The 15439-nt window shown below is 40.9% G+C and overlaps 1 protein-coding gene across 1 annotated transcript in view; it reads right to left on the bottom strand.

Annotated features, from left to right (window-relative positions):
* Positions 1–15439, bottom strand: part of LOC146494514 (cadherin-4-like) — a 249844-nt gene that overhangs the window by 9534 nt on the left and 224871 nt on the right. The window contains exons 10-12 of the mRNA XM_085147303.1: positions 13573–13758; positions 9540–9796; positions 2432–2574 (exon numbers count right to left, since the gene is read on the bottom strand). Coding sequence (XP_085003429.1) covers positions 2432–2574; positions 9540–9796; positions 13573–13758 — 586 coding nt within the window. The remainder of the gene's footprint in view (positions 1–2431; positions 2575–9539; positions 9797–13572; positions 13759–15439) is intronic.

The following is a 15439-nucleotide window of genomic DNA, read 5'->3' as shown; positions in this document are numbered from 1 at the left end:
GCATTCTATCTGAAGGCCACTATAAACACATTCCTACTGAGTTTAAGGGCTCTGTTACTAATTTTGGGTAACGATGACTAAAAAATAAGTTTATTTTGTACATCTTGGTGATGCAATGGAGTATGAAATGACACGCTGACTTGCCAAGCACGAGACATTAGCCAATAAGCTTTTTACAGCCAGTTCTGTCCTTCATTGCCACATCAGTTTTTTTGCAACTGAGATGGAAACACCCATCTCGAGGCTTTACAACAGGACTAATGATTAATGTCATGGTAACGACATCTGTCATCTATTGTTCATGTTGTCTATAGATAGATAACATTGCATTCCTTTAACTATAACGACTCGTTAATTAACAGGTAGACTTCTATAATATCCAAGTTATTATTCATCATTCAAAAGCCAGATCCTTTAGGAAGCCATACAGGCTATAAAATCACTTGAGTTTTCAAATATTATACAACAGCTTCTAAAAGCTTTAAATTCATTTCCCAGCCTTTCAGTGGATCACTTGATTTGACCGACACTAATTAAACATTTTTATTATTAGTGTCTTTTTTCATGCTATAAGCATCCAGACAGTAATTATGCATCTCTTCGTATTAACTGTTGTGTGTGTGTGTCTCCAGTTGTTTTGTACTTTAAAAGCCAGTCTAGGGACAGGCATTGCAAATTAGCATAGGCCCTGTGTGTGGCATGGTTCATGTTACATACTTGTCCCTATACAAATACACAATAAACAGTTAATGCAGACTGTTAAATGCAATTTGTACATGTGTAGATGCTCTACCAGGAATACATGTGGTTCATGAATGCAGTACTGCAAACGCAGGCTTTCAAATGCACACACACACATACGCGCGCGCACACACACTCACACACACACAGAGGCTTACCAGTTCTGCTGGTTTGTTAATCCTAGCCATGTATGGGGGACATGTGGAAGCAGCTTGCCACAGCTGATAGGAGAATTATGTGGGTTTTAACCAGCTAAATAAATAATTATGTTTGTGTAAATTCCTCAAAAGGATTTGTATTAACTCCTTTTTTTGATGGGGGATGAGAGATGCGAGGCATGGTGAAAAGACTCGTAGTAAGCCTACCATATGCTCTTTGAATAACGCATAAATATAAACAATACCATAGGTGTGTTAAGAGGAAAATGAGCCAAAGGGTTCTGAAATGGTCAGATTTCATCGAGGGGGTGTAATAAGTGTACTTCTCACCATGCTGTCACCACCTCTTCATGTCCCATTCTACTATCCTTACTGTCTCATAGTACTTCTTACCATAATCCCTCTTATGTTGTGACGGCTGGCACTCAGGCAAGACCCACATAGACACACAAACATGCATGCACATGAAAAAAAAAAACCCTGCTGGTTTCTTTTGTTCTTGGCCACAGTCCCAATATCAGGCAGACCTATTAGAAGCACGCCTGTCGAAACGGTGTACTTTACAAAGGTGAGGTGAGCAAAAAACCCCAAATAATAGGAAACAGGTAACATATCATGATTATAAAGAAGGTTTGGAATTAAAAAGCAGAAAAAAAACAGGAAAGTCCAAACAACAGGAGCATGTAAACCTATAATCCTGCTGCGTCTCCATGCATCAACACAGCAGGTTACATTTTTTGCTGTTTGACATTGTCAGTCATCGCAAATACATGTACACACACATGTGCACGTACTCGCCAAATTTCGTTTCAAACGAGTGGCTTCACACATGCTAACACCTATAAACACACCAATGTTTCAAAGCCAGCTCAACTTAAGATAAATGCACCAGTGTGCTGCATGTCACTGATAAGGCAATTTGGAAGGAAAATAGCATTTCCCGTTTTACTTAAGAAAACAAGAAACATTCACTTCCACTTGAGAAAAAGTTATTTGTTTGCTGTGATTGGGTTTGTGCTCTGTAATGCTTGAGTTTCAACTTTGAGGCAGAACAAATAATGTATGCTACATAAATTGCACAAAGCCCAAGGAGGAAGCCGGCTTGGACACAAGATAGGAGAGGCTCAACAGTTTAACCAGTTGTGCAAATCCTGGATTTTCACTGACTCTAACCCAGCTACATGCCTTTATAGTCTTCTAAATCCACATGCAAGTTGCAGTTTTAATCAGCTGATATACTCAATATAAGAAACACTAGTTTGAGCTCTTGGCTCTGGATTACATCAAATGCATATAAAACAAGTGGTAGCAAAGCACCTTTAAGAATACTGAATTTACGCTGAGGTGTATGTTATATTGTAGAAAGTCCCAGTTCCGTCATCATATGCCTAAACTATTGGATATCGGAGTCTTTAAAGAATGAAAACTTGATAAAAAAAAGTGTTAAACAAATATGTAAGAAACAGCAAACTCTGATTTTAAATGAAAAATAGCAAACGTCACTAATGCAGCAGCTTAAAAGAGTTTCTTACCATTGTCTGTTGCAAGAAATGTGGCTTCATATATGTTGTTTTTTACATAGACCGACTCCCGGTCGAGCATTGCTGTGGTTACTATCTGACCGTTGCTTCTATTGATGGACAGCCAGTCTGCTGGGTCGTTCAGCTTTGAATACCTAAAGACACACAAAGACAGATCGATGGAGACGTTAGCGTTTGGCGTTTCCCTGTTTACAAGCAATTAGAAATTTTCTCTTGCATCTGTGCATACCTAAATTGCCTACCCACACACACGGTCTAAAAATCACAACAGCTTGACCTTCACACAGTTTAATTCTTCAACGACTTCTTCTCCAGAGCGTGCAGCCTACAGTCAATTTCACCTCATTTTTTTTTCCACTCCTGTGTACCAGCCATTGAAGTCAATTACCTCCCTAGTTAAGCACTGACGCAACTGCCTGTGTGTGTGTGTGTGTGTTTTACACACCCATTTTCTGAAAGTGTTTGCTTAAGCTTACACTGAGAGGTTTATATGCATATATGTCTCGATGCTTGCATGTTTGCAAATGTGCCTGTGTATGTATATAGGGAATGTGTATAGTGTGGAGATGGGAACATGGGATCTTGGTACTGACAGGAAAGTGGATGTGGTAGCAGGTGGCAGCAGTCCTCTGGGATAAAGCAGCAGAGAAGGAACAGGGGATCATCTCCAGGACCGAATGCCAATCTCACTCTGATCTCGCTGTTCTTGTTTTGCTGACTTTTGTTTCCTTTGGCTTGTTTCACACATTCATTTTTATCTAAGCTCTCTCTACTCATGTCGCCTCACCTTAACTTGAGGTGCTTTTGTGTTCATTCATTTTCGTAGCCCCGTCTGTATCTTCTCATCTGTGTCTCATTCATTCTCCGATACCGAGTTCATCAACAGAAACCGCTCTTGGTTCACGCTTACGCTATGAGACATCATCTGTAGACATGTGACACCTTGGCCTTGTGCACCTATGTTTCTACACCAATTTCATTTCATTTACTGAATGTGAGCCGGGTTGAAAAAGCCAACTTGTTATGTGACATACACTTCCAGCCTTTCAATCTATTCAAAATGAAATGGATTTGACCTTAACCCCGCTTTTATGTTTACTGAAATGTACTTTACTCAGCATTAGCGTACAGCTCACTTATTTATTTGTGCTTGATTAAATACTGCATAGCACTTCTACTTACATGCAGGAGACTGAAAGCCTGAAGGGATGGGTGACAATAAGTAGGGGGGCGAGGGGTGGACAGAGACTATAATCTCTATCCTGTAGTGATTGAGGTTGGATTTTCCCAGCAGGCAGTGGGCATGATCCGAGGCAGAGCACAGTGTGGGGAAGGGAATCACAGAGATGACATTCCCACACTCTAGACAGATTCACACAGGCAAGCCAAGCCCACAGCCGCTAACAGGCAGACAGTGAAATCACCACCAGGACTACAGTGAGTCCATCACAGTGGGAGGGTGGGATAAAAGAGGGAGGAAAATGAGCAGGAATGTGTAGGAGAGGTGACATTCGGAAGTAGCAGCATGGCTGTATGATCTAATTTTAATGTCCTCATTAAGACCGACTTGATACCTACTGCTGTTCTGCGTCCAAATGCATTTCTATTGGCTTGACCATGCCAAACTGACAAATGCTCTCTGTCTGTGGAGTGGAGGGCAGACAAATGGGTGTACATTTTAATGAGAAGAGGAAAATTAAGGATGAGTTTTTCCCAAATGCTAGAAATATCATGTTTGAAAAATAAAAACATATTTCTGATCCTATTAAACAAACAGTTTTTGATCTGGGGAAATATTTTTCTTGATACCCTTTCATATCTGTCAATGTGAAGATGAATTAAGCCAAATTTCTTCCCCTCCCTTCTGTCTCTGCGTTCTACTTTGCTTTCCTGGGCGTGGCTTTCATCCTGATCCATGGTTGGCACACCCTTGTCTCATCAGCTCACCTAACCAACTGCTTCTCCAACCACTCTCCGCCAGATTGTTCTGTCAGCTTCAGCAGTAAACTAACGCTGGGCCAACTCTGATTTATTTCCTTGTATATTTCTCTCTCGTGTTAACCAAGTTCTGTCTCTGCGCCTCAGATCTTCCTAATGTGCAAGCCAGCAACCAGTCAGCTACCTGCCAGCCATGCTGTCACTTCTTCTGCCACACTCACCTGTCAGCCCACTCTCCACTGTCCTTCCCAGCTCTCTTCACCTCCCAGCTTTGCCTCCTGTCTGTCTTGGACCCAAGCCTCATCACACAAACTCTTTTTTTATAGTAGTTTTATAGTTTAAAATTTCTGCTAATGGGAATCTCTTAAGGTCACTAATTAACTATACACATTTTTTTTTAGCTGTACAAACATCGGTGTTTTAAGCCCTGGAGCTTCTGCTATTTCTCTGGCAAACTATCAGTCAAAAAACATAAAACCAGAAGTATAATTTGCTGTTTTTACACTTCACTTTGTGTACAAAAAGATTTGGCATGTTAAGAGACTCGTTAATTATTTAACCTTAATTTTAGGTGGTGCACAGACATGATAGTGGTGTCAATCTTTTTATCCAAAATTCAGCAGAAAAGATTAGAAATACACAAATAGTTTCTTTTTAATATGCCTGACAAATGAGCAGTCACGAATGAACTTTACTCAGAAATCTCAGAGGTCAGTGCCTCAACATCTGGGCAAATAAAACCAATATTTTCAGCACAGCTTTATGCCAAAGCAAGAATTTTTGTTTTTCACTTGGATAACAAACCCTTTAAAATCAGGGACAGAGAAGGATTCAAATATGGAGCGCATAAACAGGTGTACGCAAGACATTTTCTTCTTTTTTTGCCCTGCAAAATGACTACAGCACCTATTTGTCCCCGGGTACGTTCCACGATAACACAAGCGCAAGTACGCCCTCTGATGATAAACGCCGTAACACAAAGGATTGTTCACAAATCAGAGTGCTCTATTCATTCCCACACTTCAATTAACTCTCTCCAACTCCAGTCACCGCAGACGAATTAAACAATATTTAACGCACAAAAAAACTTCTGTATAAACAGTCTTTAGGGGGAAATTTCCAACACAATGGCTTGACGTTTTGGTGGAATCATTAGCCGTGTTTTTGTATTTCAACAAAAAGTTAAGTGGAGAATATGACTGGCTTCAAAATGTTGTTTTAACTTGCTGTAGTGCTGCCTATAGTAAACAACAGTGCTCTGGTCATCAGAGTGATGCCAACGAGAGCACCCACAGTGGTTTTGTTTACAAGTCCCAACTGTAAACAACGTAACCGTGGGCAACTGGCTGTCACCGTCGCTAACTTTTTAATGAAGTGCTATCCAGTATTTTTTGTCTTCTTGTAAAAATAAACAGTTTTCTCCAGTATGCTTCTGGAATATGAAATTTGGTTTCAATGTTATTCTGTGTATGAAAGTTTTCCTATTCGTTCCCGCGCCTTATTTCCAATGCTTTCCGAAGCTCTCCTCTACCAGAAGGCTCCTCTCATTTGGGAGTTGCTAGGTGTGTGAGTACAGCTGGATGTATGATTAGGCCTGGCAGGTTAGTGATCTTAGCAAGCAGCAGGGAGAGGTATGACATTTATTTTTCAAACCCCCGACCCTGAGGATGAAAAATGCATGTCTCAAGCTTAGCCAAGGCGGTTTGGGTAATCACTTATGCCAGTGTCTCCAGTCCCATGTCTCGACCTTACTGGCTGGGTGTCTGACAGGTGATGCATGATGCTTCACTCCTCTTCCCTCTCCCCATCCCGCTCCTGTACACACTGCCTTTCCCCAAAGCCCACACTGTCAGTCTGTCCCTCCATTGATAAGCACCTGTCAACTTCAAACCTTGACCTGAAGTCAGCTCACCATGTTCAGCTCCTGTCCCCGTCCCTCCCTTTATAGTCCCTTAGGTCCTATTTCACTTTACTTTTGACTTTTAAGGCTCCCTATAAATCTTCTCCATGTCTGACTTTTCTTTATGTATCCATTCAAAAAGACAGACAGCTTTTTGTCACACACACCGACGTGTGAAATATATTACATCTAACACAAAACCCGGTGTAATATCTAAACGTCTTTCCCGTTAAAGGCATGCCTGGTTTAAGGCCTGTTTGACTGATGGCATTTGGAAGTACAATACTATGCAAAAGTCTTGAGCCACCCCTTGTTTGTTACATTTTGTTAAAAAAAAAAAGGAAATTGAAATGTGCAAACATAAATGGAAATACAGTGTTAAAAGCAAAAACAGTGTTAAGTCTAATTGTTGAATGTTGTCATTGTGTTTCTTAAATTTGTAAGGTCTTAGTTCAATCTATAGGATCAAGACATTCCTTTGTCTCTGACCACCTCTCCAGCCACTCTGTGCTGGGGGAGGTTTTATTGCAGATACATTCTATCTGGAAGATCTGATTCTTGTGATGTTGCTTCCTGCTTTTATGATCCTTTTGGTGAGCAGGAAGTCATGCATATAGAGACACGTATGTATACAGAGAGAGACACACACACACACACACACATTCTTGCACATGCAAACAGATGTTTACACATACACACACATAGTGCCTTGTCTTAGAACCATTTGGGGGTTTTACGGTGGGAGGTGCTTTTGCTGCGTATTGTGTGAACTGTTTTCCCAATAAAAGGCAGCAAGCAGAGGCCGGATTTGGGGTCAGTCTGCGGTAGGATTCAGAGTGCTTTCTGAGACACCGGCGGGGACTCCCTTGCTAGCAAATAAAATATGTTCGTCTTGTTTTTGTCGTTAACAAGAATAAGTTTCTAAACTAGCGGGGCTTTAAACACAGACCCAACAAACAGAGTTTGTGAAATTCAAATGAGCTTGAGAGTGAGTATTTGGTATGATCACCTATTCCTCAACATAGTCAGAAACCTCTCAGGCAAGCTTTCTTTTCATTTTATTAAAGTAGTCTTCAGGAATAGTTCTTGAGATTTCTTGAAGGTCATTCCAAAACCTTTCCTTGGACTTTCATACACAGAAAAAAACATTACTTTAAACCCACTTTTAAAAAAAAAATTGTTACAGCTAAATCTATTAGTTTTAATTAGACAATAATTTAATTTAAAACTTTGACTTGAAGTACATATTTACTTAAGGACTAATTGTTTCTGTTGATTTTTTTCTGTGGTAAGTGATTTTAGGTAGAGTGAAAGAAACAGTTTCAAACCAGAAATCCCAATTTTCCATTGCAACAATATAAAATTTCAGTTCAGCTAAATAAATCAGGATAGCTTTTAAAACGCTTTTTCTTCTTTTAAATTTAACCGGATTCTTTGCCAAGTTGTCTGTTATGTATGGACCCTGGTTCATCCCTTGAGTCAGGTACCTTTTTTATGGTTAAATGACTCATAGGTCACTGTGAATTGATAAAAAACAAACAAAGAATATCCCTTTGAAAATGGTAAGGCACAACGAGTGGATCGAAAATAAGTGAAAAAGCAACAAATGTCCAAAGAAAAGCTTTGAACGACTTTCAGAAAACCCAAGAAAACCCAGAAAAATACAAGAAAGTCTGGCTCCTTGGAAGCAAAATAGAAAGAAATGAGTGAGACTCTTGCACAGCACAGCATGTGCAGCAGTATCAGTTCTGTGTGATACAACTGAGAAAATGGCAAAAATGAAACCCTGAATTTAAAATTCTTCAAAAAGAATGAAGACAACTGGTGTCCTTACATAACGACTCGAGCAGATACCTTTTATGGAAAAGGTGTAAAGCAGTGGGATTGATAACGATTCTGTCCAGATGGAACCAAATGAATGAGGTGGAGGATTTGCCATCTCTACCGTCTTTGCTTTTCATGTGGCGAGAGCGGAGGAAGGAGATTTAGCCTGTGTTTATGTCAGTCGGACTGTGCCAGAAAACAGCATGCTAGTAAAAGTGTTAACCTAAATCCAGGATGCACCGCAGTCTTGACAGGTCATGGAAAAAGAGAGTGGAGACCAATGAGTTAAATCCACAAAAAGTAGAAACTGATCTAGCGAGGAAGATAACAGAAAAAAAAAAGAAAGTGTGGGAGCGAGCAAGAGAGCGAGAGAAGGAGCCCAGCTGGTGACTTTGGAATCTTCCTAAATTATAATGTACACCCAATTTACTCTCATTTGCTGTGAAATTATCTAGGAAATTTGTTTAGATCTTTTCCCCGGAGAAATTGAAAGGAAGGAGCTGTTAAAGTGCACGGTGGTTGGAAGGAGGTGGTCTTAATGTCACACCAAACAGCCGTGTTATCAGCTTAATTGTGTACTCTTCTGTGCTAGTTATAAATCACGGTGCACTCACTGTAATCAGTACTGACATTGTACATGCACAAATGGAAACATATGGGTTCTGCAGTTGTATGGGTGTCATCTAAAGCCTTGTTCTCTCTTCATGTAGAATGCAGAGCAGATTGTTCTTAACACAACCCATCTAAGTTTGAAGGGTCATAGTGTAGCCACTGGTGCTGTCAAACTGACAGCAGGACTTAGAAAAGACCTGCTGGTCATTCAAAGGTTGGTTTACATTTAAAATCCAGAGAGGCTTAGCGCAGAGAAGAAACACTGCAGGTGGACATAATGCTGTGTCAGGTGTTTGGGCCTCAGCCAGCTGTTCTCTTTGCCGCCCCCACCTTGCTCCATCTCTTTTGTTCTCTCTCTCGTGTTGTGTGCATCTGTGTGTGTGTGTGTGTACCTGCCTGTATGTGCTCATGCAACCTACAAAATGCACACACATCTGATTACCCCAGAGGCTACTGCTCCCTATTAACCTTTTTACCCTCCTTACTCAGAGTTCTCTGCTGGCACATAAACTTCTCACAGTAAGATTTTGAGAGATGGGTAATGCCAAAATATAGTCCCCTTTTTTGAACTTTGACCTCTGACCACTGACAGGGAACCAATCCGAGGCTTTTTAGCCCACTGCCAGTGCATATGGATGCAGGTTTGTGCTTACACAGCAGATAGCCACTCTACAAGCTAGAATTAATTAGACAATATAGCCAAACCACATGGAAAAGATGTTATCTAATTAGATTTAAAGGATATACAAGATCAAAATTAAACTAATGCCCTACTGAATTTTTCCATTCTGTGGACAGAACTGTCTCTCAGTACTCGCTCAGTACCTGATTATCTGCTGCATCTGAAGTCGGTCGGGATCTGACGCCGAGAAGGTCGTCAGGCTGGTGCCAGCAGGGACACCTTCCTCAAAGCGGATGTGTTTTGGGTTTGTGGGGAAGTAAGGAGGTTCGTTTACATCCTGCACAGATATGGTGACCCCAGCCGTGGACTGGAGTGAGGACTGGATGCCAGTGGCCAGGTGGGCCTGGTTGGACACCACTACCGTCAGCATGAAGGCACGGTTCATCTCAAAGTCTACCGGCTAGAGAAAGGGAAAAAAAAACAGAGTTACTTACATTTGAAAGGAGAGAATGCTGAACACATTTGAAATAGTTTAAGCTTTTTGAAACTGTTGGCCTTCATGTTGCTTGCTCCGTCTTCTCTTTCTATCTCCTTTGTGTGCAGGTTGCCCTTGTCTCTTCATCTCAGTATTTGTTATTTTTCACTCTTTCTCTCTATGAGGACATGCTCTATTCTGGACCAATTCTGGGTAAGATTACTGCTTTTCAAATACAATCTCTTAGATAACAGTGTTACCTACAGCAGGGTAAAGGTAACACTTTAGAATAGTTTTGCATTACCAAAAATAAATACCCCTTTCAGCTTGCTCCTGAGTATACATCCACAGGGTGTCTATAGCCCTCTGTACATTTACCACTAAGTGTATTGATTTTACTTCACTGCACAGCGTCTTGATATTGGCAACATCTCTCCCACCACATGACCAGCAAGAAAGCTATTAATTTTCTTCAGACCAACGACTTTAACCAAAATACAAGCTAGCAGGTGAAAGACACCCGTTATGTCTCGAACAAATAATTTTGCAAAGACTTACACAATTTAAAGGTCATTCACTTTGCAATTGTGCTGGTTAACTTGACTTACAACCATATAGTTGTAAGTCAAGTTAGAGGAGATTAGAGAAGGCTAATATGGGCTATATTCTAGGCTATATTCCTGGTATGCAGCTACATGCAAGGAAGTCAGAAAGAGATGTAAACACTGCAAATGTGGTTGGGATTTTATTATTATTATATATATTTTGTATTTATTTATTGTTTGCTTATTTACACTTTTTGCTCTCATTGCAAAAGAATGAAAATGGGAATGTGGTGACATTTAGTTGAAAAAGTAATTAAATAACTTAAAAATTAATTGTTTATGCTACTTATTATAACAAAATAGTAAGCTGGGTACTCAAATGTATAACTGTAAAACTCATTACACCAACGCTGTTTTGGCTCTCAGTCCTTTAAGAAAAGTACATTTTCTCTTGCTTTTTTCTCGAGGTTTCTTAAATTCTTGCCCTCAAACAAATCAAATATCCAAGAATGAAGGAGACTGTATTATGTACTGGTGAGGATAAGCAATGAAAAAATATATAACAGAGGTGACTAACCTCCCGTGTTCATAGCCTGCACATTAACGAAACACTGCAGGCTATAGAGTTAAAGCTAGAGAAAGTTTAAGTGATCTTTTATTATATAGTCTGATTATTACTATTATAGTGTCAACAGCATTATTTCTTTTTCTGAAGAAATAATTTCCAAGCATCATGCTTGGACTATAATCATTATACTGATTAGTGTAAAGATCCCTGTCAACATTTCTCTTTTTGCCTCTACCTGGGGAATATGCATTAAACCTTGCTGATGAAAAGGGACATGATAAATGAACAGATGTCATGTCAAGTAGTCTCCTGATGAACAAAGACGCACACAGACACGCAGACACAGTGCAGGGCTGATACTGTTCGCCGTGTGTTGTCATTCCTTTTGAATTAAAAGTGTGTATATGTGTACACTACAGGGGGTTTTGAGACCTGAGCTTAAACCACAGTGACAGTTCTTCTTCTCCCCTAATGAAGAATACACAATCGAGTTCAAATGACAGCAAGCAAGGAGATAAAAACAGAACAAGTATGCTGCTTGTAGTGTCCACTTGTACATTTCTAAACAGGCAGATGATAATTACTGCTCCAAAGCTGATGCTGATGTTAATGACTTTGAGCAGGTCTGTATGTTGCATCAACTCACTGTTATCGGCGGACAGTCTGAGAGCACAGAGATAAAAAAAACAACAAAATGAGCGCTTTCAGGAAGGTTGGTTGACAAGGCCACTGAAGAAGAGGTGTTTGTGCCGGTGCTACGGTTTGCCTGTGTATGTACATGCACGCAAGTATAAATAAATGTAAGCACGCTGGTGTGTATTCGTCTGTGACCTCGTGGAGCACTGGGAGCCCATTTACAGGCTAACCACGCTCAAGGCTCTTTGATCTAAAGCCAGTGGTATTCAAAACACAGGGAGGTCTAGAGTATAGCTGTAGGCTACATAAAACACACATACACACCGAGACACACACACACACCCTGAGGGAAGCCAGAGGGGTGAGAGGTCAATAACATGGCTTGCATCGTTTGCCCATGAGCCATCACATCTTACATCTCCTTGAATCGCTTCGCTCTTTTCTCTTTTTCCCTTTTACCTAATTTGTTCCGCTGGACTTCAGCTTTCCACCCCCTCGTCTTTTCACATCTGCCCTACCCCGGCTCTCTGTGATCTATGCTCTCTGCGGGCTGCATTCCTCAATCCTCGGAAATCTGTCTTCGCCTCACTTCACTTCTCCTTTCCACTTCCCCTGTCATCTTTGGTGTTTATCATAAGCTGTGATTTACATAACTTAACTACTCATTTGATCCAAGGGGCTTTATTTGTGTGTCTGTGTGGGTTTGTATTTTTTTATTTTTTGTGTGTGTTTGTGTGTTTACTGGCTTTATTACCGTAACGTAAAACGAGAATACGTCTCACAAAATCCACAGAGAGCAGCGCAAATGTGTGACATGATCGGGTTAAATCCTCACCCCTTGTTTACAGAGGAATTCAACTCTCTTGTGGAAGACTGATGCGTATCTGGGTGTCAGTGTAATTTAATCTGTTTGTAATAGCAGCCACAGATGCCTTGGTTAAAAAAAAAAAGTGTTTTAGAAAAAAAAAAAGAAGCAGGAACAACAAGCTAGCACCAGTCTTATGGGTTCTTGACTTTACCTATTACAAGCTGTCTGATGTGAATGTTCTGTTTCCCTTTTCACAAAGCAAGCCAAAGCACCCTTTTTACTTGTTGAGACTGTCTATTGCTCGCTTCGTCCCAGGGGTTGTCCTGTCTCTTATTTTATGATTTCCTGATAACCTCCCACGGGTCCCTATGCAAGCTTAGGGCTACCCGACTGCCTGCTGAATTTTGCATCAGGGAGTGAGAGGAATGGATTATAAAAGGCAGTCATCTAGAGATAATGAAGAGAAGCAAAATGCCAATGCTCATTGCTCAGGGTGCTATGGGAATTATAAGGAGATGTTATTGCTATTTTTTTCAGATTATTATGTGATGTGAGATGCAGTTTGCAGGAGTCAGATACATGGTGAGAAAGCCCCTGGGTGAAATAAAACAGTTATTTCTACAAAACCCATGAAACACAGTAAGCACATTTACAGAAAGCCACACAAAGGATGGCCACAGAGATGCAAACCAACAGGACACACATCTACAGTAAATGCACACACACACACACACAGTTTATGATTGATGTTATATGGAGGCTTTTTTTCTAAATGGGTTAAAATCATGCGGACAACCTCTGACTGAGAGGTCAAACAGTAATGTAGCAGGCTATTACAAGACAGGGCTTTGTTGTTGCTGTCTTTTACCACAGGAGCTACAACATTATGAGTGTATAAAAAACGTTGCCTTTGTAATTGAGAAATCAATACCTAATTTGCTACAGTGGTCTCACTAGCCATTGTGTTTAAGTCTCTGTGTGAGCGTACGAGCTGTTTCTGAAGGGCACAGTGGTCTCCAATCCCTCATTTGGACATAAAGGGGCATATGAAAGACAAAGACCCCAATCTGTCCCTATTTAACTCTGTAGTCTATTATTACTGCTTGCACCTAAATCTGGAGGGGCTTTGACATTCAACAGAGAAAACCAGTGTGTTTCTTCTACAGGGAAAGGCTCAGAATGTTATGTTAGGCCTGGATCTTACCTTCACCACGGTGACCATGCCATCATTTGAAATCGGGTCGGTGCGGATGGTAAAATGCCCAGATGGGTCTCCGCTGATGATCCTGTAGATGGCATTCCAATTAGGGGAGTGCGGTTGATCAGCATCTATAACCGTCAGGTTAGCCACAACGACATCTACACGGTTCTCGGGGACCTCTCCAGAAAACTGTAGAAAGAAAGAGTGAAATGTTACCTCGTGATGCATCACTTTGAAACATCTCACTGCCGCTGTGGTCGTTTAAGATGCATTGAGCCGTTTGAGTGTGGCAATTTCTACAAAAAGCCACTGAGTGCCTATCTTGCTTTTCCATTTGTCTTTATAGAAACATTCCTCCTTTCAGGTTTTCAGGTAGAGTAATTTTAATGAATTCGCTTTTACCACTGCTGGGTAGTAAACAAGCAGTAAACACAGTTTCACACTAGCAAGCACATGCACACAAGGGCGTTGTTCCATTTTCACTGCTTCCTGCATTGCTAGTACACATCATTGACGAGCAATACTATTTCATCCCTTAAAAAGCCACAGAAACATGGGAGAAAAGAATCGGTGAGGAGAAAAAAAAACAGGAGTGGGGAGGGTTAAAACAGATGTTTAAGTGTATATGAGTGGTTTTTAGTTGCCCCTGTCCTGTACAAACACATGTGCTTTGCCCTGATAAGCCTCGATGAGGAGTGAGCTGCTGTCTGTTATGCGTCTGCTATGTTAGGGATTCATCAAAGCTGTACAGGCTCAGTAATAAATCCCACAAAGACCCATCAACTAACTATTGCAATGACTCCACTCCAACTCCGTAACACACAACTTGACTATAGCCCTACCTACACAAACAACTTGTCAACTCTTAACCAATTACTTGAGGTCAGAGCGTGTTAGCATGACCTCATCTCATCTGCAGGCAACAGGCATGTAGTACCGTACAGTCACCGTGTCACATGGGTAACAGGCATGGAAGAGCGACTGAGTAGCTTATGTGAGGATATCAAAGAGCAAAGCCCCAGACCAAACACTCCATCGGATCATAATACCCTGCCTGGCAAACCTCGCATCACCCAGCAAACAGCTGACAGCAGCGGGCAGATTAGGGGGCTGCGTCGGGAGAGCTGTTCAGAGACTCAATGACATTCTTAAGACAACAGACAAGTCCGGGTGGTCCTGATGCGCTGCCTGCTTTGGATAGGCAGGCTGTCGTTTGTTAGTGTTAGAGTGTGTACGTGCATGCTTGTGTGGTTTATTACTGTGGTTTGGTTCAGGGACTCCCCAATGCCAGTTCAATAAAATAAAACTTCAGTGGTGGTTCTTATAGGCTCCCTAAGGAGCATCTTATTTCTCAACACACAGTAACAACTAAGGGCAAGTGTTAATCAAATCTGATGGAAGACTTTGAAGGGTACACCGCAGCTCTGATTATCAGCGCCGCAATTTGAGCTTTTTGTCTCATTATCTCTTTATATAGAGGAGGGGGGGGGGAGGGGCGTGATACGCCACATCAAGAGTTTGAATAAATTAAGTCTCGTTTTTTTGTCTCAGAGAAAACTATTATCACTACACTCACGTGGCAAACACAAACTTGAAAGGGTTCTTTGCAAAAAACGTCAAATGTAAAAGACTAAATCTGTCAACATAAATATGTACAGGACGTCAAGGGCAACGCATATTACAGTCAATAACTTCCAATTACTGCACTATTGTCATTTTTGATTTTAGATAGCAAGTATGTTAACAAGCATCAAATTCCTGTGATGAGTAATGCAACACAGTGTGCCTTTCAGCATAACAAAGTAAGTTTAAGAATGCAGTTAATCTGAACATTTTCAAGGAGACAAGAGCCTTTCTATGCTGAATAATA

Source organism: Neolamprologus multifasciatus, chromosome 20 (assembly GCF_963576455.1).
Source record: "Neolamprologus multifasciatus chromosome 20, fNeoMul1.2, whole genome shotgun sequence".
NCBI lineage: Eukaryota > Metazoa > Chordata > Actinopteri > Cichliformes > Cichlidae > Neolamprologus > Neolamprologus multifasciatus.
The sequence above is the reverse complement of the archived record's forward strand: the minus strand, read 5'-3'. Positions and strand labels throughout refer to the sequence as shown.